This window comes from Pelobates fuscus, chromosome 9, assembly GCF_036172605.1.
Source record: "Pelobates fuscus isolate aPelFus1 chromosome 9, aPelFus1.pri, whole genome shotgun sequence".
Lineage (NCBI taxonomy): Eukaryota > Metazoa > Chordata > Amphibia > Anura > Pelobatidae > Pelobates > Pelobates fuscus.
In genome coordinates, this window is record NC_086325.1 from 143,981,411 (window position 1) to 144,008,844 (window position 27,434).

General features: G+C 43.9%; 1 protein-coding gene across 1 annotated transcript in view; it reads right to left on the reverse strand.

Moving 5' to 3' along the window:
• Positions 1–25,334, reverse strand: part of LOC134573689 (torsin-1A-like) — a 30,429-nt gene extending 5,095 nt beyond the window's left edge. The window contains exons 1-4 of the mRNA XM_063433472.1: positions 25,130–25,334; positions 12,434–12,699; positions 6,768–6,943; positions 2,634–2,761 (exon numbers count right to left, since the gene is read on the reverse strand). Of these exons, the coding sequence (XP_063289542.1) occupies positions 2,634–2,761; positions 6,768–6,943; positions 12,434–12,699; positions 25,130–25,334 (775 nt within the window). The remainder of the gene's footprint in view (positions 1–2,633; positions 2,762–6,767; positions 6,944–12,433; positions 12,700–25,129) is intronic.
• Positions 25,335–27,434: the final 2,100 nt, after the last annotated feature.

Here is a 27,434-nt window from a genome sequence, read left to right on the forward strand (position 1 = left end):
TCCCGGGATCCTCTGACTGGCTACAGGTTTGAAGCACCCTGGGATCTTTAGCTATGACATGTATCCCTCTGCTGTAAGTCATTCACCTGTACTATCTCTTCCATGCCGCATTGTCTCACGCTTTTATTTTGACAAATCGCACCATAAGCTTACGTGTACCTAACTATGTCATTTGAATGTTTAGCTTAGCATGTTTACTGCAAACTACCGATGTCGCATAGCATGTTTACTGCAAATGTCCGATGTCGCATAGTATGTGATTTTCATGATATATATAAAAAATGTGCTGTTCAAACTGCCACATTTTGCAATGCTATAGAAATGCCTGCAGCTGCTGTCGTGGCTCTGCACGCTTGTTGTTACTTGATGCACAAATAAAATGAAGAATAAAAAAAAAAAAAAAAAATTGTAGACCACAATATTGAAATTGGAAAAACTCTTTAGATAAGATATGATTGATTTTATGATTGCTGGGCATCAACAGAACCTCTCAGACAGACTGTCCTTAGCAAAATATTTTCTCGCTCATGAATGGCATACCATATAAATAAATTAAAACTCAAATTGGATTAATACTTCCTTAAACTAATAATAAAAAAAACTAAGCTAAGAGGTATGCAGAGCATGATATGCATGCCTACTTCTATAGTGTGTTTATTTTAGTCTGCATAAAGTTTGCATATTGTAATAAACTGTTTTTAAAGATGGAAAGATGGCCCCATCTCAGCCTATCAGCATTTGTTCATATAACCTTACCAAGCAGCCTAAAGGAGCAGTACAGGCACCATAACAACTTTATCTAAATTAAGTTGTTATGGTGCTAGGTGGCCTCCGGCTGCAATCTTATCTCAATGGGTTAAACCATTCTCCAACGGTTTAACACCAAAGTAATCCTCCAGGGCCAATTTCAACTCCCTCTAGACAGCATCTGAGGTTAGCCAATCAGACACAATTTACCTTTATTTGTAAATTTTGCACTAATATTTTACACTTTAGCGCCTATATTGCTTGTTTTTTTTTTTAATCAGACACACCCTGTGTGTATATAAGCAAACATCTCCCTTGCCTCAGTGCCCTGTTGTGGTCTTTGGTTTACCATTGAGCGTTGCACTTGTTATTTGGTATTCCTGGTTACTGATATTTGGCTTTGTGTCTCGTTATTCCGTCTCTCTGTTTCCCTTGACCTCGGCTCGTGTTTTGACTATCCCCTTTTCCATAACCCGACCATTCTAAGGATCGGTATTGCAATTCTCTCTACTCTGTCCTGTCTGCGTGTTAGGGTTCCCTAGCGAACGTTACACCGTGGAGTCAGCTGACGCTCTCAGCCAATCAGTGACTCCCCATTTACAAAACTGGTTTGAAAAAAATTATGTTTCTTTTTGTTCCCAGAAATGGTTGCTCTAAAAGGCTGCCAGTACATTAGTGAACTCCAGCTAGGTAGGGTAGTTCCACAGGCAAATTATGTTCTGTGTCACTGCAAGGAAAACACTACATATAAATTTCTGTTTACAGAGTGGGATGTCATCAGATAACTTTTATAACAGGGCTATTTCATAGATAGTGACCAAAGATAATGATAGCTCTTGGTTAATCCATAACAAAGATTTTTCCCCCCAAGTGTGGGATATAAATGGACAAGTCCACCATGTATGTTAGAAGGAGACAATTTGCCCACAGTTTGTGTCACATTGATTTAAGAGGATAAATATGAAATAATGTAGCAGGCTGAAGTACCACCTTAAAATAATTTTGTTTGTATCAGTTCTAGATGTAATGCACAGTGCATCATGCCCTGTAGATCATTATATATATCACACATATCATTATATATAGTGTTTTGCAAAAAACTTTTGTTCCCATCATGGGTTTGTATTGCCGGCAGAGAAGGTTGAAATATGGTATCGTAACAGCTGGTTATACTACGCTTAAGGTGAATGTGATGGCGGCTCAGAGCAGTGGTTTAGCATGGGGAAAGGCATGTAATACACCCCCTAACCCGTGCAGATACAAGGACAGACACACACAGATACACACGCCGATACAAATACAGACACAGAGATACACAGACACACACACACACAAACACATTGACACACACGTGCTGGTCCTTTTTTAGCCACTTCTGTTTGGTATCTTTTGGGTGCAGGAGGGTGGCATCTGGTGGCTGAGCTTTTGGGAATCAATCTGGCTCTCCCATCTTGTACCCAACTCCTCTCTGCCTTCTTCGGTGCCTTTTCACCCCCCACGCAACTCCGTGTGTTAATTGGGAGTAAATGACAAGTAAAGGGTGGGCATGTGTCTTCAGGGACCTGGTTGAGCGCTGTTGCTTGTTAATATGCTGTTGGCATAGTATAATTAAGAATCTGTAACATTTCAGTAATTGCAAGGTGTGTAACTCCAACTTTAATAGGGTAACATGTAGGAAAAGAGGCCATTTTTGTTGTGTGAGCAATGAGGTTAGTTCTGTCTCTGGTTTTTCAGTATGGGAGCATGTTAGAAAGCATTTTTTTTTTTACCTTTGCATAGTTCATAAATAATTAATGACTAATAGAATATAGCATCAAGAATACAAAATACGAAATTCTACTTTGTAAATACAAACACAGATGAAGCTCATTATACATGGCACTTACTTTCATTATTGTTGAATAGTTCACTTGACAACATATCTTCAAAGTCGCTATACACCAATTCTTCTCTTTTTTTTTTAGCTTTCCAAAATTTCAACATCTTTTGGTTAATCAAGTCTCCTCCTAAATTACTAAAAAAAAAAAAAATATATACAATAAATAATACAAAGAATTACAGAGACTGTGCCACAATGACGGTATCATTCAGGCTTACATTTTACCTTTGAAATCCTTGCTATTTTTATTTTATTTTTATTCTGTGTCATATGGCAGAGCATGGCTTCTTTATTGAGTTGTTCAAGTAGCTACATGGTGTAAGTGCACACTGCCTGGTCACATAAGGCAAGTCAGCTGCAGAGAGCCCGAGATGGAAGTTTTTTTCCCAAGTAACTGAGCTAATTTCATACGAACAGACATTAGGCTGTTCAGAGTAGGTCCTGCCAAAGATGAGACATTGATGTCAAGGCCGGACTGATAATACAGAGCAGCCCTGAAAAAAAAATGTATGCCAGCCCCATAAGTCATTGTGCCACATAATGTGTGTGTGTATGTGTATATATATATATATATATATAGAGAGAGAGAGAGAGAGACTCTATATTTATAGATTACTCAATTATCTATGGTAGTTAGACATAGTCATACCTGTCAGGTCTCCGCCCGTCGGGTCCGCTCATCCCCGGCAGGCACGTCTCGATCCGGCTGCATTCCCACGTGGTTATGGGAATGCCACCCATCACTCACCTAGTGGTGGCTCCTCGTCCTCTCACAGCGGCTGGCTCTGTAAACATTGGAGACGCCGGCCGCTGCAGCTTTGAGGAATTTAAGGGTTTCCCTGTTTAACCCTCAAAAAAGGGCCAGAGCAGTATTAATCATGAAGGTGTCTCACATACACGCCCATGATCACATGCTCCCCTGCAGCCAATCAGGGAGCACCTTAGACTATTTAAGCCTGTTTTGTTTATTTCTCTGTGCCCTGTCGTGGTTTCCATTGTGGTTATCCGAGAGTGTGTTCCTTGTATTGATTCTTGTGTATTTGACCTTGGCTTTACTTTTGACTATCCGATCTCCTTATTCCTTGACCTTTGGCTTGGCTCCTGACTATTCTGATATCTCTATTCATTGACCCGTGGCTTGTTCATAATTTACGTTATTTCTACGTCTTGTCTTTACCCTGTCTTGTGGTTTTTTACCTTGATACGTTAAATCTGGCCATTCTAAGGCCCGGTAATACGTCTTAGGTTTTTTCTATTTATCTACTTAAGTCCTGCCTGTTGGGCATCAACAGTAATCCTGACACAGATAAACTCTCTGACATACACAAACTTACTACAGATAAACTCACTTGTATACACACACAAGCTTACTACAGACAAGCTCACTGACACACACAAGCTCACTACAGACAAGCTCACTGACACGCTGTCAGGATTATAGTCGATCCAGCACGCAGAATAGTCTCACACCTAGGACTAAGGATAAAGTCTAACCGGACCTTAGAATGGCCAGCCTTAATGTACCTGAGAATAGTCTAAATACTTGCCGAGGTCAGGGACACAGAATGAGACACAACAATGAGGAAAGCCAGAATTCAAGGATACCAGAAATCAGGGAAGTCAAAACGAAGCCAAAGTCAAATACCAAAAAAACTCAATCAGGAACATATTTTCGGATAACCAGCTAGTGCAAACCACAATGAAATGTATTCATTTATTTTTTTTTTTGTGCGGAGTGGTTTATTTGTCAGGTTTTTTTGCAAACATAAGATTTTTTTGATTTTTTTTTGTAGAGTTGAGTTCTAATGTGGTTTTTTGCTTTCACCGGTTTTGTGGCTGAAGATAGAAGATGAAAGGTCAATAAATATACCACGCTTTACCTGTTTATGCATTTAAAGGAGCACTCCATGCACCAAACCCACAGGTCTCTGTCATTGTTATGGCACCAAAAGTGCCCTGCTCATACCCCACATTGTAAGGAGTCAAGCCTCCATCAGCTGAAACGGTCAAAGGTGGCTTGACTCTTTAAAGTGAGGGTGTCAAGGCACTCTGGGCACCACAACTACTACAGTGAACTAATGCGGTTATGGTGCATGGAGTGTTACTTTAATTATTGAAGTTAAAGAGATATAATTCTCTCTTTCTAATCACATGCTAGGGTCTCAGATTTAAGAGATAAATGTCTAGATAGATACAAAAAAATGCTAATTTGTATCAGGTGACAGGCCTGCTTCATCTTGTAACACAAAGTGACTTTTCTCCTACCTGTACTGTATAATTACATCTAGACAGTGTATAGATCTTAACCAATAATATTATAAATGTATAAAACTAGTAAAAATATAGATGCTCACTATATGCTGTAGATAAGGCAGCAGTAGTGCGGATGTACATCGTTTACCTGGGGAAAAGATGGCAGGATACTTACCTTTTACCTTGTATAGTTATCCTTCCATACATACTGTACCATTGGATATCTCCACTTTTGTTTTTACATATTTCACTTCTTGGAGGCGTACCATCACTACTACTGATTATATATTCCGAGACGGGGATTGTACCGTTCACGCTAAATACAGCAGAGCTCTGAGAAGCTCTATAAAGTGTGAGTGTGCCTTTTTCTATATAGCTATAATATATATATATATATATATATATATATATATATATATATATAATACACTGGATAGTGGGGAACCATCGTCTTCGAGGAAGAAATTTGATCGGAAAAAAATCCTGATTGATCGGTGATCACGTGAATGTTTGATGAAATCAAATCGTAGAAAAACAGTATAACTCAGTGTTAAATAGTGAAAGTAAGAGCAATTTCACATGCACAATGCAAAGGGAATCCAAGGGATTGGGGACTGAATAGCTGTGTAGCCTTAAAGGGACTCTCCAGTGCCAGGAAAACAATCCATTTTCCTGGCACTGCAGGTCCCCTCTCCCTCCCAGCCCCATCCCAAGTTGCTTACCTGTTGCTTACCTGTATCCAGCGCCGATGTCCCTCGGCCCTGGTTCAGGGTCCACCCACGCTCCTCCCCCGCCAACGTCATCCGGTGGGGAAGACCTATAGCGCTGCTGGCGATGGGGGAGACCTAATGCGCATGCGGGGCAATGCCGCGCACGCGCATTAGACCTCCCCATAGGAAAGCATTGAAAATGTTTTCAATGCTTTCCTATGGGGATTTCAGCGACAGGCGGTCCTCCTGTGCTATAAATCAGTAAGTGCCCTCTAGTGGCTGTCTAGTAATTATTGCAGTTTATGAAAAATATTCAACAAAAGTTGGCACCCAGACCACTCCAATGGGCAGAAGTGGTCTGGGTGCCTGGAGTGTCCCTTTAAAAAAACCGCTAATCAGTGTGGCTAATCGGAAAAAAGGCTTCAATTTGCTAAGGGGCATAAAGGAGCATAAAGATTGGACTCTGGAGCAATGGAAGAAGGTCATGTGGACTGATGAGTCCAGATTTACCCTGTTCCAGAGTGATGGGCGCATCAGGGTAAGAAGAGAGGCAGATTAAGTGATGCACCCATCATGCCTAGTGCCTACTGTACAAGACCTTAACCCCATTGAGAATCTTTGGAATGTGTTGGAGAAGGCTTTGCGCAGTGGTCCGACTCTCCCATCATCAATACAAGATCTTGGTGAAAAATGAATGCAACACTGGACGGAAAAAAATCTTGTGACATTGCAGAAGCTTATCGAAACAATGCCACAGCGAATGCGTGCCGTAATCAAAGCTAAAGGTGACAAACAAAATATTCGAGTGTGTGACCTTTTTTTTTTTTGGGTGGCGACTTTATGGGCAGGCAGTGTATAAAGGTTTATTATTTCCTTCTTTTTTTTTTTTAGATATCTGGCATTGCACACCGAAAAAGCCTTGTTGATGGATGGATGGATGGATATGTTTGTGTGATTACACTTACAGGTTAAAGTTTTTAGGAGCGGTTTATCTATTGGGTTTTTTTTTGCGATATGATACCTGTATTCATGCAATTGCTCTTCACAAGCTTATAAACTACAACTCCCATGATCATTTTACTCATCCTCTAATCATGAAAGTTTTAGGGTCACAGATTGCCTATATCAGCATTTCAACCATGCTGTTCCTGCATATCATCTTGAAGACTGTAAGTTACCTGATAAAAATGAAGATTGCTCTGCGATACGACACACCATCTATATTGTTATAATTGTCCAAAAATGATTTCATCATACGAATAAGTTCTGGGTGTAGTTTGTCCGCTTCATCGAATATAAATATGGACCGTTCACACCTTGAGACATTGCCTTGAATCCATGACTTCAGTTGGTCCTGTAGGAAAGATTGAGTTTTAGTTTTTTGGGGTTTATGTTTTCTAATTTTCTTATGACAAAAATAAAAGAATTAACTGCGAGAAGGTCAAATTTGACTTTTGTTTTAGAGTATATAGGTACATATAAAACATTTGTTAAATATAAGCAAATTGATATTATTCACATTTGTTTCAAATGTTTATATCTCAGTACTGTACATGTAAAAATCTATGAGCGATTTGAATATGTTATTAAAGGGTATTATTTGTAAAATAAACCACTGTTTTTGGTCAGAGTAACTCTTCTTATACCAATGCCCCCTCCCCCCCAAAAAACAAAGCTAAAACTTACTCTCGTTCCACGTTCTCTCTGCAGCTTGATCCTTCTCAGCTGGGGTCACTTCCCCTTACAGGAGGGGAAGATATGTCATGGACGGTGGACTAAGGGAATGGTAATATAGGCAGCAGAGAAGGGGTAGTCATGCTGCCATTGGCTGTGTGGTGCCAACAATCTGTGTGTGGTGGGGTCAGATGCCAAATTTGCCATTTAAAGGATTGTAATCACCAAGACTATTTCATCTTAATCAAGTGGTCCTGGTGCAGTTGTCCTGTCATTTGTTTTTGTTTTGTTTTTTTAATTCTTTATTTTTTGCGTGCTTGAGTGGACATGAGCATCTCACAATGCCACAGTAGCATATGCAAATTTGATGATATGATAACGTTTCACAGTTATGACATTTAGGTTTTAGCACATTTTTAGGTAGAGAGTTAATTAAGCAATACTTTCACGTCTAACGGTTTTTCACTAAGAGTAAAGAAAAGCGCATAAACAAGACGTGGTGAGTGACGAGTGAAAACAATTAATAAACAAGTAGGTTGTTCGGCTAGCAGGTGTGACGTTATGAGATTAGCTGGTAATAGGCTCTCTGAACTGCTGCCTCGTAGGTGCTGTACATGCTAGTTAATGAGATTCAAGGAGAAAAAATAAATATGGATACATTTGAGATAGGGACATGCAAATAAATGAGTACAAGTTAGTCTAGTGAGTTACAGCAAACTGTAGCATATAGTGCAGTATAACTGTCATGGCCATTACCTGTAATGCCTGTCTCTTCCGGGTTGACGGACTGTTGCCACTCCCCCTCTCTGACGCGGTCTCGCTGCGCTACATAATGCGACCGCGCCAGACAATAGACGCTGGATTAATGAACAGCGTACCGCGGAATTAAACCGGCTGCAACTCTGCTCTACAATCTTCCTGTGTACCGAACCGGACTCGTACTCGACTGACCTCCTTCTCCTTCCCTCGATCACGGCTAATACTTTGACTCCTCTCGACCTCTCTCCAACGGAACCTCCCCGGAGGGGACTCTGGGACATACCTAAAGCCTCTGGAAGCTAAGTTACCTCTCTTGTGTTATACGAACTTTCTCACTGACTTTTGAGCACTCGAGCTTTAGCCTGCTCGCACGTTCTCCTATCGTTATAGGAGTAATTCCTATTCATTAACCCCTCAGTCTCCAGCTGATGTGGTTCCTACCAATTAAGCTAAATCAAATCTCTGCAAGTTAATCTCAATTACCTTCCTCCATTGAATTATTGCTGCAATTCAATTCCTCCATTGAATTATTGCTGCAATTCAATTGGTGAACTGTCATATCTTTATTTTCCTCAATATATTACATTCACATCTATTCAATCTGAAATCTGCAGTTGAGCTCCATCTTACTCTATGTGAACGTGACAATAACATTCAATAGGTAGGGCAACATAAGTGATAACAAGCTTCTTTGTTATATCCCCAACATTATTATTGAGGTATGATGCATTTGGGCTAAACAGTGGCATGAACTGGAGAGAGTCCTAGCAGTGCAATGCATAATGATAGGCATATCTTTGCGTCAATAGCTTAAGACTGAAAATGGTAAAGTTAAAGAGAATATTGTGAGTCCACAAACCAGTCCCCTTCAACCCATGCCGGTTCTTGGCATTCAGGATTTCGGTGCCAGCCTGTGGGTGTCCGCGCAACAGGTGTGCGGATGTCCGTCTCCCCTGCCTACCAGCGCTTCGAGGATCCAGGCCCTCGGCTGTGCATCTTGCCGGTTCCTTCCCGAAGCCCATGTGTGTTGTTTCCTGCTCTGGTGAGTCTCACTGTTGTGGGCAGGTGCTCGGGAGTTGGTATGGCTGGCAGGGTGATCTGAGGCCCCCGTGGTCTGCTTGTGGTAGATCGATCGGGTGCTCTGTGTGGTTCCGCTCTACTTGTGGGTGGCTCGATAAGGATGCTGTGCGTTGCCATCTTGCTTGTGCTCTGCCTATTTCTTCTCTCCGCAGTTTTTGTTGTGGTGGGTAGCAGGGCAGCGGTTGAAGCATGCTTGCAGGCGGTACCCGTGGCGGGCGATCAGCTGTCTCCCCCAGGCTTTGGGCTCCACTCCTGTTGAGGCCTTGTGGCCGGTTTTAGCGCTTGTGTCCCAATTTGGTGCGATACAGGTATCTGCATTTTCGGTGCAGTGTCCTGCATCGTTTTCCAGGCACCATGTGCTGCTGACATTGTTTGGTCGTCCATGTTTGGTGTTTTAGTGCCCGCCGTTGCCGGAGTTTTCAGAAAGCGCGTCCGGCCATCTTGGCAGTCAGGCCCCAACCCTCGTCCTGTCATTTTAACACTACAAAGTAAAACATTTATTTAGAAACTGTAACGTTTACATGTTTGCAGGGTTAAATCCACCTCTATCGCTAATGGCTGTCTACCTGAATGAGTGAGTAAAACTTGGTCTGGGAATCAAATACTGCTGATAGCACCATTGGGCTGGAGAGGCACAGAGTTTGGCTGCACTTGCGTACATCCAAATGGAGGAGGAGCGTGAAGGCATCATTAGGCATGCTGATGTTTTCAAAGGTGGGGAGGGACGAATTTAGCACCCGGCACTGGAAATGTTGTGGGCAATCTTTCATTTTAGTTATTAATAAAAAGGGGTGTGGAAAGAAGAGAGGATGGGCAGAAGGTAATCTATAGTCCTGAAATAATGAAACACAGAAAAAAACTGCACATACAGACTCCAGGTACCATTACCCCTTCAAATCACTGAAGTGGTCATGGTGCTTCGACTAACCCTTCAAATGAAAAAAACCATTGCCGCTCTTAATAGCTGTATAATATATTCTGCTATGCGCAGCTTTCTCAGTTGAGCATGAGATAAAACCTTGATAGAATAATTCAGTAAACTTCTAAATGTGAAGAATTTAAGAACAAAAAAAAAGCAGACTTAGAAATACTGTTCCAACTATTCTTTCATATTGGCTAGTTTGGCCAAAATGTGCAGTTCTCGTCTCAATTCTACACAATTCCAACTTTAGTGAATACACTCCTGACTGTGATAAAAAAAAAAAGAACAGCTATTATTCCTTCCGATAAAAACTATAGATATTTTTTCTATAGCTATATGAAATTGAACAGGGTCATTTATCTCAAACAAGATACTAAACAGGGTTATTCACAAAAGTGAGACTCCAAAGAATTTCAGCTTTAAGATCAAAATAGCCAAACTGGAAAAATTCACTGCACACTAGCAGGAGAGTGCCTCCCCTTCGCGCTCTGCATAGGAATGTGGCTACCCCGCGCTCATTCTGACTTGCACAGCAAGCCGCACCGGACATCAAGAGACCCCCCTCCTCTGCCATGACAGGTTAAACAGCAGGGAGAGGGCCACGTATCTGTATGTGTACAGAGTCTGCACTAGTTTTACCTAGGGTGCTGGCTCTGTAAGGGAAGATGCTGAGTGCCATGTCTATTCTGCCCCTACTCCTATTTGGATGGAAGGGATAAGGAGGTGTGTGGGGGGAGAGATATGGATGGAAAGGGGTGTAGGGAGTGGGGATATGGTGGGACAGATATGGATGGAAGGGGTAGGGAGGTATGGATGGATGGCGGGAGGGAGACATTGGGAGGAGAGATATGGATGGAAGGTGGGAAGCAGACATGGGGGATAGATATAGATGGGAGGTGTGGATGGAAGGGGGTGGGAGACGTAGGGGTAGAGATATGGATGGAAGGAGTAGGTAGATATGGAACAAAGGGGTATGTATAAAAGGGGGAGGGAGACATGGAGGGGAGTAATATGGATGGAAGTGGGGAAGGAGACATTTGTGGGAAGAGATATTGAAGGAGGAGGGAGACATGGGAGAGAGATAGGGAAGTATGGATGGAAGGGGGGAGTGAGATTTGGATGGAAGGGGGGAAGGAGACATTTGGGGGAAGAGATATGGATGGAAGTGGGAGGGAGACATAGGGGAAGAGATATGGATGGAAGAGATAGGGAAGTATGGATGGAAGGGGGGGAGTGAGACATGGGCGAGAGATATGGATGGAAGAAGGAGGGAGACATGGGGGGAGAGATATGGATGGAAGGGGGAAGGAAACAAGGGGGGAGGGATATAGATGGAATGTGTAGGGAGGTATGGATGGAAGGAGCGAGAGAGGTATGGATGGAAGGGGAGGGAGACATGGGGGGAGAGATGGATGGCAGGGGAAAGGAGACAAGGGGGAGGGATATAGATGGAATGGGTAGGGAGGTATGGATGGAAGGGGCGAGAGAGGTATGAATGGAAGGGGGAGGGAGACATGGGGAGAAATATGGATGGAAGGGGTATGGAGGTATGGGTGGAAGGGGAAGGGAGACATGGGGGAAGAGATATGGATGGTAGGTGGAAGAAGACATGGGGAAGAGGGAGGTATGGATGAAACGTGGAGGGAGACATGGAGGGAGAGATATGGATGGAATGGGGAGGGAGACATGGGTGGAGAGATATGGATGGAAGGGGAGAAGGAGAGATGGTGGTAGAGATATGGATGGTAGGGAGGGAGGTATTGATTGAAGGGTGAGGAGACATGGGTTTGGAGAGATATGGATGGAAGGGGTATGGAGGTATAGATGAAAGGGGTCAGGTAGATATGGATGGGGGGAGACATGGGGGTGGGACATATGGATGGAAGGGGAAAGGGAGGTGGATGGAAGGGGGAGAGTCATGGAAGGGAGGGAAGAACAGACATGGATGGAAAGGGGAAGAGACAAGGAAGAGGAGGGGGTAATAGTGAGTGGAGTGTGCAGCTATAGCTTAGTCTGCCTGGAGAATGCAGAGGGTCGAGCAGAGCAGAGCATGGAGGATGGGTTGCCAATACAGCTCCTCGCCAAGGGCACTAGAGACCCTAGGTACGCCTCTGCTGACAGGGAGCTACAATTGAGGCAAACAGTTGCAGAATAATGAGGTATGGATTTCTACATTTAACTTTAGTTTTCAGACCACAAAAATACCTTTTTTTTTTAATTTATTTTTTTTATTAGAAGGATAAGTAGTAAGCATAATTTTAAAAAATCTTGTTCTCCTTTGACCGTTTAGTAAAACAGTAGTTTAAGAATAACTTGTTTTTCAAACACAATATTCCTGAATTGACGAGAATATACAAATTGCCACAAGCTTAAATCTCCATGTGATGCAAATCCTTGAATAAAACTTACCTTGTGTAGTCGGACGTGGTCCTCGTGAGGAAAATGTAAAGTGACCACAAAAAAATGTACAGACTCACTCGCCATGCCTAACTTAAAAATGTTTTTTACCACGATTGAGGTAATATGGTTCTTGCCAGTGCCAGTCCAACCATGAAAAGACATTACCAGAGGCTTTCGGGGGTTTTTATTTTTCATAAAACCTCTCAGTGACTGCAGGACCAGTTTGTGAGCCAAGTGTTGCCCAAAAAGTTTCTCATTAAGTTCTTTTTCCAGATCTGAGAAAATAAATATATAAAATAAACTACTAGTTTGTGTTTCATACAGCTATCAAACAGTTGCAATTGGGGATTCTATGACATTCTAGGTTGGAGCTAATCCATTCATTTTTATGTTGTAAATATTTTTTTACATTTGTTTTAATTATTAGTTAGTTTATTTTAAAGGGACACTATAGTCACCTGGACCACTTCAGCTCAATGAAGTGGTCTAGGTGCCAGGTCCCCCAATTGATACCGGAGAAACTGACGGAAGCCAAGCACAGAGAGATGGACACAGGTTTCTTCAGGAAGGAAGAGATTCTTTATTGGATCACCGATCGGGACTCAGAGGGACTAGCGTCACCAAAATACCACAAGTTCTGAGCCCCGGACAATAGTGCAGGCTCCTTATATAGGCATATAACTCCTCCCATATTAAGCTCCACCCGCACATTCTCTTAACCAATCAACACAAGTAAGAATTAACTTCCTGTTTGACCGCATGGCTTGTCCAGCACAATGGAGGAGGGGAATACTATATCCTGTATTCTTGCACATGCTCCGTACACTACTGATCGATACGTCAGCATATGCACGTACACATGCCACGTGGTAATCTCGGCCTACTAAATTTATTTTTTTACCGAGATTCCACCACATTCCCCCCTTTGATGCCTCTTGATATTTTACAATTACTTGAGGCATCACATAACCTTAGTTTTGCTTACACCGCAAGTTACCTTGAACCAGACCAGACTTATCTTATGATGTGAATCTTCAACATTCATCTTCCTGCATTGGTTCTCCCTGATCTAGAGCCTTATACTTATATATCGCCATTATCTGTGCAGCAGCCTTCCTCTCTGCTATACTTCCTATCAGGCTTTGCACAGACCTAACTACTAAGGGTATAAGACACGGTAGGAGTAGACACAACAGTAAAATCAATAGGACTCCACCTACCACTGCCTTAAGCCCTCCAAACCACTCATACCAGCTACCAAACCAACTACTTGGATTGTACCCTTTCCATACCTGAGTAGGCACATGCGCTAGTTTAACCATATGGCTAGTAAGCTCAGCTATTGCTTGCCCTTCGTCATCTATTTGAAGACAGCAATTGCTTAGGTTAAACTTCCCACATACACCTCCCTCTACTGCCAAAAGGTAATCCAAGGCTAATCTATTCTGGTATACTGCTGTCCTCATCCTGGTATTATGTTTCACTAGGAGATTGAGCGCTTGTGATGTTTCATTAGTGATAATCTCAACCACCGCCTGTAATCTTATAATGCGGTTGAGCATATAAATAGGGGTTCTATAACCAAAGGTACCATCTTCTGCCCACGTGGCTGGCCCATAATAATCTATGATACGCTGGGGAGGCCATTCATTATCTTCCCAGGTGCCTATCTCTAAGGGTCCCCTTTTCTTCCTATGATTCACATCATACACTTTAACACCTAAAGTCTCACCTGTTTCAATCGGTAACAAGAAGAAGGATGGTTTGAGCATACCCAACACACATGCCCCTTCCCAGTCCTGTGGCAACTCCGAATAGGCTTTCTTACCACAGATCCAGTACAAATTTGCTGGGGCTCTCCAGGTAGATGTGATGGATAAATCAAACCACACATCCTTTAAACTGGCATATCTAGCAAACGGGTTAGATGGTTCTGAGACATTTGAAGCCGACCACCAAGTTGTATTTTTAGTATCATCATCATAAGCTTTTTGCCCTAGACAAGTTAATTCTCCTACAGAAGTATTATACATTATTCCTTTCCTTGCTATGCAAACATAACCTATGATGGAGGTCTTTAATCTCCACTCAGATTTACCTCTAACACTCAAATAATAATCGGCTTGTGTAGATATTAGTTGGTCAACTGCCTCAGAACCGGACATTACCTCCTTTGCTTCCCAAGGCCATTGGTCTCCCATGTTAGTACCTCCACACACATAGCAGTTGGTAACATTAAGACTACCGGCAATACTTTCAGCTAGGTCAATGAACAGGTTTTTAGCGTTATGGGGGATCTTATTATCTATACTCATCTCTTCATAAAAGGAATGATATACTTGATGAGTCTGGGAGGATACCGTATCAGTCTCTATCCCTATAAACAATAATGTCCCAGGATCTAAACCCGTCCCGTATATCTGAAACCCAAATAAATTTCCATACTTATCTAGGAACTTGTCGGGGTTATTAATAAGTATATGGACTGGGTTACATTCCATAGACTTACAATAAGGGCTAGTCGGCAACTTAGTCACTATCATGTCTTTATCTACTGTCTGTCCCCAAGTCGCCCACCCCACACAAGACCAATATGGGCAAAAGTTATAGTCTTTATTTGGGCATCTAGGACTTACATATTTATTTTTACTACTGGGACAAATATATTTATCATTAGACCCATACGTCCTCTCCCATCTAAGATCCCCACATACATTCCACGGCTTTCTACCACTTGATATCGCTTTACACGCATCAAATAGCAGAACACCCGAAGAATATACGGATTCTAACACCGTCTTATTAATTAGGGTCCCCTGAGGATCTCCATTCCTGAGAGTCAACCAAATTGTACGAGGTTGATACTCTGGACTGAAGCACTTAGGTTCTCCTACTCCTAAATGGCACACACTATAGTCTATATTTAGGTATCTACATCTTGATACCTCTCCTTTACATTCGTATTGTGAATGCCAAATTAGGGTTTGGGAAATATGGTTACCTGTTCTCGTAGTCTTAATGCATACCTCACAGCTAGGAGTGTCGGTACCTCTACCTTCCTGAATATAAAAACACATATAAATAAACACAATAAAAAGCACATCTTTCGCCGTCATCCTCAGTCTTCGTCCGTGCGATGGAACCTCAGCTTCCAGGATGTGAGGGCTGCAGGGAATGGAGTTCTGCTCGTCTTCACAGGTGTCCCTTCGGGACTTTCCTGGCTTATACACTATGTGTTGGTAAGCGGACAGGCTTTATTATGGCCTTCTCACTCACACCTGTAACAATAAAATTTGTAATCCACAATAATTCCTCGTTACTCCGACTGAGTAGTGCGTTTCAACCGGATCTTGCAGGGATTCTCTGGATCTGCTGTAACTTGCCAAGAATCGACTGCTGCTGGTTTAACCCTGGAGTGATGTATCCACGGAGTTACTTCGGCTACTTTTATCGCTGTAGGGGTAGACAAAAGAACAACATAAGGACCTCTCCACTTGGGCCCTAACGGTACATTATTCCACTCTTTAATCCACACTTGGTCTCCTGGATGATAACTATGAACAGGGGGATAAATATTCACAGGTAATCTATCTTGTACCCATTTCTGTACCTCCTCCATAGTCTTACCCAACTCTACAACCTGCTGCCGGGTAATTCCTTCTCCCAACTGACTCAAATCCCCCCTTAAGTTACCAAGTACGGGAGGTGGTCGCCCATACATAATTTCAAAAGGAGAGAGGCCCATCCTTCTGGTAGGGGTACTGCGGATTCGCAATAGAGCTATGGGTAAGAGAACGTTCCACTTAAGTTGGGTTTCCTGACACATTTTAGCCAACTGGTTCTTAATAGTTCTATTCATTCTCTCTACCTTACCAGAACTCTGGGGTCTATATGCAGTATGAAGCCTCCACTTTATACCAAGCATATGAGTCAGTTGTTGTAGGCACTGGTGAACAAAAGCTGGACCATTGTCCGATCCTATAGAACAGGGTAGTCCATATCGGGGTATTATTTCTCGTAGCAGGAATCTTACAACTTCTCCTGCTTTCTCTGTACGAGTAGGACATGCTTCTACCCAGCCTGAATAGGTGCACACAATTACCAACAGGTAACGATGTCCACCCGATTTAGGCATTACTGTAAAGTCTATTTGTAGATCGGACATGGGGAGTCCCCCCATAAACTGGACTCCTGGTGGCTTTACTGGTCCTTGTCTTGCATTATTCTTAGCACACGTTACACATCTGCGTACAATGGCCTGAGTCAAGTTGGACAATCTTGGTATGTAGAAATGTTTCCTGAGAGATTCTTCAGTACTGTCTCTCCCAGAATGTGTCCCGTTGTGATAATTTTGGACAATTTCTACCGCTAGTGATGCTGGTATGACTATTCTTCCATCTTCTAGCTGATACCACTTGTTCTCCAAATACTTTCCCGGTTCAGTCTTTAACCACTCCTCTTCTTGAGTTGTATAAACTGGAGTCCATTGAGACAGTGGGGTTGGTATTAGAGCAGCTATATGCCCCACATACTCCTGTCTTCCTGATTCAGCAGCACGCTTAGCTGCACTATCTGCCATCCGATTTCCCTTGGTTACATCACCATCTCCTCTCAGATGCGCTCGACAATGTATGATACCGACTTCTTTCGGCTCCCACACTGCTTCCAATAGTTGTAGGATTTCGGCTGCGTATTTGATTTCTTTGCCTTCTGAATTCAGTAGTCCTCTTTCTTTATACAAAGCTCCGTGGGCATGAGTGGTTAAAAACGCATACTTAGAGTCCGTATAGATATTCACTCTTAAACCTTCAGCCAATTGTAACGCTCGTGTTAGTGCTATTAATTCTGCCTTTTGTGCTGATGTTCCTTTCGCCAGTGGCCGAGCTTCTATCACCTTGTCTATTGTTGTTACTGCATATCCTGCATAGCGGATCCCTTCTTTCACATAACTACTGCCGTCGGTATAATATTGAACATCGGGGTTCTGGATGGGAAAATCACGAAGATCTGGTCTACTTGAAAATACTTCATCCATTACTTCCAAACAATCATGTTGACTTTCAGTAGGTTGCGGCAAAAGGGTAGCTGGATTTAAGGTGTTTACAGTCTCTAAATGCACTCTTGGGTTTTCACACAACATTGCTTGATACTTGGTCATACGGCTGTTACTAAACCAATGATTTCCTTTGTAATCCAACAACGTCTGTACTGCATGTGGGACTCGTACATAAAGTTCTTGACCCAGAGTGAGTTTATCGGCTTCAGCTACTAGCAGGGCGGCTGCAGCTACGGCTCTTAGACAAGGTGGAAGTCCGCTGGCCACTGCATCCAGTTGCTTAGACATATAGGCAACAGGTCTTTGCCATGATCCCAAGTACTGTGTCAATACTCCCACAGCCATTCTTCTTTGCTCGTGTACATATAAGTAGAATGGTCGTGTGTGATCAGGTAGACCTAATGCTGGGGCACTCATCAAAGCCTTCTTCACATCTTCAAATGCCGTTTGCTGTTCTTGGGTCCATAAGAAGGGGTCATGCTCTGTACCTTTGATGGCTGCGTACAGAGGTTTTGCCAGTATCGCATAGCTGGGAATCCATATCCTACAGAAGCCTGCTGCCCCCAAGAATTCTCGCACTTGTCTTCTATTCTTGGGTATTGGTATTTGGCAGACAGCTTCTTTTCTCTCTGGCCCCATAATCCTTTGACCTTCAGAGATATGGAATCCCAGATACTTGACAGTTGGCAAACACAACTGAGCCTTCTTCCTGGACACCTTGTATCCTGCCTTCCAGAGAATATGTAGTAGATCGTGCGTTGCTTGCTGACATTTTTCTTTTGTAACTGCTGCTATCAACAAGTCATCTACATATTGTAACAATACACATTCTCCTGGGATAGACTCGAAACCCAGTAAATCTTGACTTAGAGCTGAACCAAATAGGGTAGGTGAATTTTTAAACCCTTGGGGCAGTCTTGTCCAAGTCATTTGGCGTTTTGAGCCCGTTACAGCGTTCTCCCATTGGAAAGCGAAAATACATTGACTTTCTGCGGCAATTCGGAGGCAAAAGAAGGCATCTTTGAGATCTAAGACTGTGAAGTAAGTAGCCCCGCCCGGAATTAAAGCAAGCAGGTTATATGGATTGGGTACAACTGGATGTATACTAACAACCGCATCATTGACTGCTCTCAAGTCCTGCACAGGTCGATACTCATCTGTATCGGGCTTTTGAACAGGCAGCAATGGGGTGTTCCAGGGGGAAGTACAGAATTTTAGGATACCATACCGTATGAACTTATCCAGATAGGATTGGATGTTCTTCTTAGCCTTCTGTGGGATGTGGTATTGTCTTAGGCTCACTGGATAAACCCCAAGTTTCAGTTCAATTTTTATAGGTGGAATATTGCGGGCCAGTCCTGGTGGGTTGTTCTCTGCCCAAACTCCTGGTATGTTAAACAATGTCTCATCACTCCTAGGGTTTTGGCTAGTCAACACTGTATAAAGTCGCCACTCTTCTTCCTTTGGTACGGATAAAGTCATAATACCTGAAGGTCCATTAAACTTTAAGGATGTTGTTCCATTTGGTAGGAACGTAATCTGCGCTTGTAATTTTGATAGCATATCACGTCCCAGCAATTGGACTGGACATTCAGGCATATAAAGGAATTGGTGTTTTACTACGTGGCCTCCCAATGTACAGAGTCGACTTTTAAGAACCGGTTTTTCAGCACTTCTTCCAGTTGCTCCTATCACAGTAATAGTCCTTCCAGATGGAGGAGCAACTAGATTAGTCACCACTGAATGTTCAGCACCAGTGTCGATCATGAACGCACTCCTTTTTCCCCCTATTGATACATCGACCATAGGCTCCGCTCGACCAAGGGGGATGGAGCCCGGTCGGTATCAATAGTCCTCCATGACCGTGTCAGCCAATCCTACAAAGTCCCTACCTTCTCTATCGCGGGACCTTTGCGCTGCTGGAATATACCTGTCTTCCCTAACACTTCCTCTGTTCCCATTACTCCCTCTATAACCATTACTCCCTCCGGGGCCTCCTCTACCTCTCGCTCTGCCTCTAAAGTTTCCGTAGCCTGCCCTGGGTTGGTCTCTCTCGTACTGCTCTCTTTGCGGACATTCGTTCCTCCAATGCCCTTCTTCCTTGCAATACGCGCATTGATCCCTACTCAAAGGCTCTCTACTCCATCTATTATTGCCTCTATCTGGGCCCCGTTTATCTACGCCTGCGATCGCTACCGCTAGCATATCAGCCTTTTTACGCATCTTGCGCTCTTCCTCTTTCTTACTTTCTGTATCCCTGTTCATATAGACCTTATTTGCTACCTCCATTAGTTGGGTGATGGACATACCTGCAAACCCTTCTAACTTTTGTAGCTTGCGCTTAATATCTCCGTATGCTTGGCTGACAAAGGCGGAGTTAACCATTCGGGAATTGTCTGCGTCTTCCGGATTAAAGGGGGTATACAAGCGGTATGCCTCCAATAATCGGTCATAAAAGACACTGGGCGCTTCATCGCTTTTCTGGATCACCTCAACTGTCTTCGACATGTTAATGGCTTTCTTTCCTCCTGCTTTCATGCCAGCAATTATAGCGTCTCTATAGGCTCTGAGTTGAACCATATCAGCACCATTTACGTTCCAATCGGGATCAGTGTTGGGATAATGTGTTGCGGCCCATGCTGCTGGATTAGCTTGGTTCAAAACACGGGCTCTATCCTCTAGTGCTTTTATGGCTGCTTGATTTATTCTTGTCCTTTCCTCATTGTTAAATAAAGTCATTAGTAACTGCTGGCAATCAGCCCATGTCGGATTATGCGTCTGTACTATTGAGGTGAACAGATCAGTCATGGCTTGTGGTTTCTCAGTATACGAGGAATTATGGGTCTTCCAGTTTAAAAGATCGGTTGTGGTAAATGGGACATATACGAAGACTGGGTCAGCGTGTGCCATTTGACCTGCGGCATCGATATAAGCTGACCCGGGATTCAGACGAAGAGGCATCTGATAGTGCTTTAATTGTTGGGCACCAGTCAACTGTCGGGTTTGGATGGGGCTACGTAGAGAGGCGTCAGTCATGGGTTCCGGTCGGGGAGAGATAGGGTATGGGGATGTGGGAGGTTGGTTTTGGGAAAAGGTCGTAAATAAAACACTTCGAGCCGAGCTAGATGAAGCTTGACCGGAAGTCTGAAGTGGCGCCAAATCAGGATATTCGTTTCTAATGGGGGTGGGTTCTGGTTCCGGAAGGGGAGATTTAGTACGAGGGGGGGTGGATCCTGTACTGGAGGAGGAAGCGGAAGTGGATGGGGGTAATGAGGGGAGGGCTGCAGGACTTCCTGCGTTTGCGTCACTTCCTCTTAACGGAAAGTAAGGGGGCGGCAAAGGGATCTCGGACTCAGGAGGCGTGTCCAAAATGGGCCTAACACCAGTCCTAGTGGACGAACAAGTCCTAGCTACCATGAGGCGACACTGCTCCTCGTGGCATGTCTGGAGCCATTTTGGCGAGTCATTTACGGCCTGTCTCCAACAGTCAATATAAGGAAACTGGCCGTAAAGTTCAGGCCTACCTGATACAGCCACGTGTAAGCGCTGTACCAGAGTTAGATCCAAACTGCCACGTGGCGGCCATGCCGCAACCAAAGTAGGCCACTCCCTAGTGCACAAAGTAACTAAACGCACAGGAGACATCTTAACCCCAAAATCACAAGTTTTGAATCCCTTTTTAAAATTCTTCACCATACAACCTAAGGGATCCGGAATCGTTGACTGCGACGCACCCATACTTAACAATGGAACGTCGTCGACAACGAATACTATACACGCGTACTATTCAACAGTCACACCCGTTTCCTCTGGCAACAGCACCACGTGGTACGGTTACCAAGTGAAACGTACACAATAACAATAAACACTCAGGGAATTCCCATACACACACAGCTGTTACACCAGTCACTATATAATCAATATTATGCCCTTTGGCGTAACTATACAGTCACCCACGCTATAATTCTCTATATACGAATTACCCGTCTATAACACACCCCAGTAACATCGTCTTTTACAATTAGCGGTTACAGTACGGTTAGCATAGGTCAAAGCACAAGTTAAGGTCACAATACAATTATTAGTGGTTATGGTGTTAAACATGCAATGGACAACAATGATTAGTACTTATATACAGTGTCAGTAAATATACAGGGTTATGGTACCGTGCACTATAATACAGCAACACACTATTAACACTCTCGCTAGACGGCTGAGCTCGCGCTATCTAACAAGATATACACTTTACTAAAACAATCGTTAACACATTTACAATTCCCAACTAAACTATTGGCCAGTACCTTGAATGGACTACCTAAAACTATATACACCCGTTTTGGTTAGCCACACTGCCCAATCACCACATATATAGCGAGCTAGAGAACCGAATTTACACAGGCGCCTCTTAGTCGCACTATCAAAAGTCTAGTGGGTTCCAAATTTACACGCCTTCCCACTTAGCCCAGATAGGATGAGAACTAGCGAACCGAATTTACACAGGCGCCGCTTAGTCTCCCGGTCCCTCCGACCTAGCGAACGTAATATACACCCTAGAACGCTAGTCTAGACAAGACACCGGTGTCCGGCTAGGGCTATTTACACCAGGACCCCGCCTGACTAACCAAATCAAACGGTCTGACTAAAGAGCGTTCGATCGAGCGGTGCGCCTTCGCTCCTTCCCTCCGACAGAGGGGGCAGATACACAGATTCAAAACCCCTTTGGGCCTACCGCACAATCGGTATACCCCTAGTGGGTCCTGCCGTCTAAAACAGCAGTTGTCTTACCTCCTCGTTCCTGAACCTGAGTTCACACTCATCGACGGGGACACCCCAGCACTTCTCACGTAGAGGCCGATGATCTCCTGGACAACAGACCAGTGGCGCCGAGACGAAGGGAGGTCCACGCAGAAGTTCAGGGGTGCAGCCGTAGAGAACGTGGGCAAAGATAGACCGTCTCACGCCTCTGCCTCTCAGCTACCGTTGAACGATGAGCTTCCCGGCCAATGCACCAAATGATACCGGAGAAACTGACGGAAGCCAAGCACAGAGAGATGGACACAGGTTTCTTCAGGAAGGAAGAGATTCTTTATTGGATCACCGATCGGGACTCAGAGGGACTAGCGTCACCAAAATACCACAAGTTCTGAGCCCCGGACAATAGTGCAGGCTCCTTATATAGGCATATAACTCCTCCCATATTAAGCTCCACCCGCACATTCTCTTAACCAATCAACACAAGTAAGAATTAACTTCCTGTTTGACCGCATGGCTTGTCCAGCACAATGGAGGAGGGGAATACTATATCCTGTATTCTTGCACATGCTCCGTACACTACTGATCGATACGTCAGCATATGCACGTACACATGCCACGTGGTAATCTCGGCCTACTAAATTTATTTTTTTACCGAGATTCCACCACACAATGTTTAACCCTTTAGATGTAATCATAGCAGTTTCAGAGAAACTGTTATGTTTACATAGCAGGGTTAATCCAGCCTCTAGTGGCTGTCTTTCCTATGGACTGTTTGAATGCCCGTGCGGCTCTTGCCGCACATGCGCATTTCACTCCACTCGGGAGCTGACGGCGGGGGAGGAGAGGTCACCAGCGCCGAGGGAGCCCGGCACTTGATTAAGGTTAGTGGCTGAAGGGGCAGCGCCAAAGGAGGGGGGCCCTGAGGGTGGGGGGGTCCTAAGGATGATATAGTTTGTTTTCCTGACACTATAGTGATCCTTTAAGGCATTATTTATTTAACACATTTTAAAAGTCCTAAAGGGGAACAAAAGTGGTAGTTATATGATAACACTCAGTGTCTGTCTCTCAGAGTATGGTAACAGTCACTCAGTGTCTGTCTCTCAGAGTATGGTAACAGTCACTCAGTGTCTGTCTCTCAGAGTATGGTAACAGTCACTCAGTGATTGTCTCTCAGAGTATGGTAACAGTCACTCAGTGTCTGTCTCAGAGTATGGTAACAGTCACTCAGTGTCTGTCTCTCAGAGTATGGTAACAGTCACTCAGTGATTGTCTCTCAGAGTATGGTAACAGCATCTCTCTGTCTGTCTCAGTGTCAGTCTGTCTCTCTCTCTCTCTGTCTGTCTCACAGTGTCCGTCTGCCTCTCTCTCTCTGTCTGTCTCAGTGTCAGTCTGCCTCTCTCTCTCTGTCTGACAGTGTCAGTCTGTCTCTCTGTCTCTGTCTGTCTCACGGTGTCAGTCTGCCTCTCTCTGTCTGTCTGTCTCTGTCTCACAGTATCAGTCTGTCTCTCTCTGTCTGACAGTCAGTCTGTCTCTCTGTCTGTCTCACAGTGTCAGTCTGCCTCTCTCTCTCTGTCTGTCTCACAGTGTCAGTCTGTCTCAGTGTCAGTCTCTCTCTCTCTGTCTGTCTGACAGTGTCAGTCTCACAGTGCCAGTCTATCTCTCTCTCTATCTGTCTCACAGTGTCAGTCTGCCTCTCTCTCTCTGTCTGTCTCACAGTGTCACTTTGTTTTCTCTCTGTCTGTCTCACAGTGTCAGTCTATCTCTCTCTGTCTGTCTGACAGTGATTGTCTCTCAGAGTATGGTAACAGTCACTCAGTGATTGTCTCTCAGAGTATGGTAACAGCCTCTCAGTGATTGTCTCTCAGAGTATGGTAACAGTCACGCAGTGATTGTCTCTCAGAGTATGGTAACAGCCTCTCTCTGTCTGTCTCACAGTGTCAGTCTGCCTCTCTCTGTCTGTCTCAGTGTCAGTCTGCCTCTCTCTGTCTGTCTCAGTGTCAGTCTGTCTCTCTCTCTCTCTCTCTGTCTCACAGTGTCAGTCTGCCTCTCTCTCTGTCTGTCTCAGTGTCAGTCTGCCTCTCTCTCTCTCTGTCTGTCTGACAGTGTCAGTCTGTCTCATAGTGTCAGTCTGCCTCGCTCTCTGTCTGTCTCACAGTGTCAGTCTGTCTCTCTCTGTCTGTCTCACAGTGTCAGTCTGTCCCTCTGTCTGTCTCTGTCTCACAGTGTCAGTCTCTCTTACAGTGTCAGTCTCTCTCTGTCTGTCTGACAGTGTCAGTCTGTCTCTCTGTCTCACAGTGTCAGTCTGTCTCTCTCACAGTGTCAGTCTGTCTGTCTCTCTCTGTCAGTCTCTCTCACAGTGTCAGTCTGCCTCTCTCTCTCTCTGTCTGTCTCACAGTGTCAGTCTGTCTCTCTCACAGTGTCAGTCTGTCTGCCTCTCTCTCTCTGTCTGTCTCACAGTGTCAGTCTGTCTGTCTCACAGTGTCAGTCTGTCTGTCTCTCTCTGTCTGTCTGTCTCACAGTGTCAGTCTGTCTGGGAGTATTATGGGCCGGACCGGGAGAGCTGTCCTGTCGCAATGTAAATGTTTTAAGGGGGAAGGCTATCTAATGGTATAGGATTCTATTAAGGGGCGTGGCTATCTAATGCTATAGGATTCTATTATAGGGCGTGGCTATCCGTTGCGCCATGAATACATTAGGGGCGGGGTTATCTGTTTGAATGTGAAGCTATTTCGAGACGAAGCTAGCGTGTTGCATTGTGGCCATATTAAGGGGCGGGTCTTGATATATGAATATGGCGTGGTCTTGCGGCAGGCAGGCAGGGAGGGGATGAAGGGTCGGGAAGCTGTCTGATCCCTCTCTCTGCTGCCCCTCTCAGGCCATGCCCGGTATCTCACCGTAACCGCTGAACGGCGTTTCCTCCCCGCAGGAGCGGCTCATGAAGTACTGTGATCCCGGGAGGGCTTTGATCAGCACCGAGCCCGTGCCCAGGATGGCGGCTCCCACGGAGTATGGATCCAGAGCGGTGACTGGGGAGCAGAGCAGTGCGAGGAGCAGCATGCAGTGACCGGCGGCCATGCTCTGTCTGTCAGCAGCCGCCATGGAGGACAGAGACACAGCTTTCACTTTCATATCACATAAAATGTAACTTAAATAAATACATCAAAACATGTCAACTGCTGGAATGCAGCTATAGAAAATACAGCACAATAACAAAGGGAGAGCACAATAACAAAGGGAGAGCACAATAACAACAACAAAGGAAGAACACAATAACAGGGAGAGCACAATAACAAAGGGAGAACACAACAACAACAAAGGGAGAGCACAATAACAAAGGGAGAGCACAACAACAAAGGGAGAACACAACAACAACAAAGGAAGAACACAATAACAAAGGGAGAGCACAATAACAACAACAAAGGAAGAACACAATAACGGAGAGCACAATAACAAAGGGAGAACACAACAACAACAAAGGGAGAGCACAATAACAGGGAGAGCACAACAACAAAGGGAGAACACAACAACAACAAAGGGAGAAAACAATAACAGGGAGAGCACAACAACAAAGGGAGAACACAACAACAAAGGAAGAACACAATAACAGGGAGAGCACAACAACAAAGGGAGAACACAACAACAACAAAGGGAGAAAACAATAACAACAAAGGAAGAACACAATAACAGGGAGAGCACAACAACAACAAAGGGAGAACACAATAACAACAAAGGGAGAGCACAACAACAACAACAAAGGGAGAACACAATAACAGGGAGAGCACAACAACAACAAAGGGAGAACACAACAACAAAGGGAGAGCACAACAAAGGAAGAACACAATAACAGGGAGAGCACAACAACAAAGTGAGAAAACAATAACAGTGAGAGCACAACAACAACAAAGGGAGAGCACAACAACAATAAAGGGAGAGCACAATAACAATAAAGGGACAGCACAACAACAATAAAGGGACAGCACAACAATAAAGGGACAGCACAACAACAAAGGGAAAGCGCAATAGCAAAGGGAGAGCACAATAGCAAAGGGAGAGCACAATAACAAAAGGAGAGCACAATAACAAAAGGAGAGCACAACTACAAAGGGAGAGTTATTTTTCCGATTTATAGTAGAGGCCCGTTCTTGGAGACCTTTGAACATATGGTCGACCAAGAGTTCTAGGCTTTAACCAAGAATAGGAATCGATCACGTACATATTATTTAACTAAAAAAGAAGAATCTATTCTTAAGAATTTAATGGAAAGGACTGATCTAGTCATTAGGGTAGCCGATAAGGGGGGAGGGATTGTTGTGATGACTACTACATATTATTTGGAGGAATCGGCAAATATTTTAAATGATAGAAAAACATATGCTGTCTTGGGGTAATGACCCTACTTCTCAGTTTAATTCAGAACTCAAAAAAATATTGGAGGCTGCCAAAAACAAAGAAATTATTTCCCGCCCCAAAATTTTTTTTGGAGGATTATTTGTTCCAAAAACATCCAACTATCCCTATTTTTTATTTTTTTCCCCCCAAACTCACAAACGCCTCCCAAACCCTCCCGGCCGCCCGATCATCAGCGGTATTAATTCAATAACAGCTAATTTATCGGAGTTTGTAGATTCATTTTTACAAAAATATGCCCAAAGTGCAACCTCATATGTTAAGGACACTAAGTCCTTTCTGCAGGAACTAGAATGTATTGAGTGGGATCCTGAGTACAGCTAAGCCACATTTGATGTGGCCTCGCTGTACACGGTGATTGACCATCAATTGGGGCTGGAGGTTATTGATCACTTTATGGCACAAGACTCACAGTTGTCCATAGATTTGAGGGAATTCATATTTTCGTCGTTGAATTTATTTTGAATCAAAATAATTTTTTCTTTGATGGCAAGTATTATTTACAAGTCACAGGGACTGCCATGGACACCAGGTTTGCCCCCCAGTTATGCCAACACCTACATGCAGAGATGGGAAGAACTGTTTGTTGGATCTGGGCCTTGCAGAAGGGTGAACCTGGTGCTCTGGCGGCGTTATATAGATTACATTATTATTTGGAAGGGGTCTTCTACTGAATTTCAGGATTATGTTAATTTTCTTAATACTAATTCATATAATTTGGTTTTTACACCGGTGTGGAGCAAGAGTGAAATCAATTTTCTTGATCTCACATTGTTCTGCGACCGGGGATCT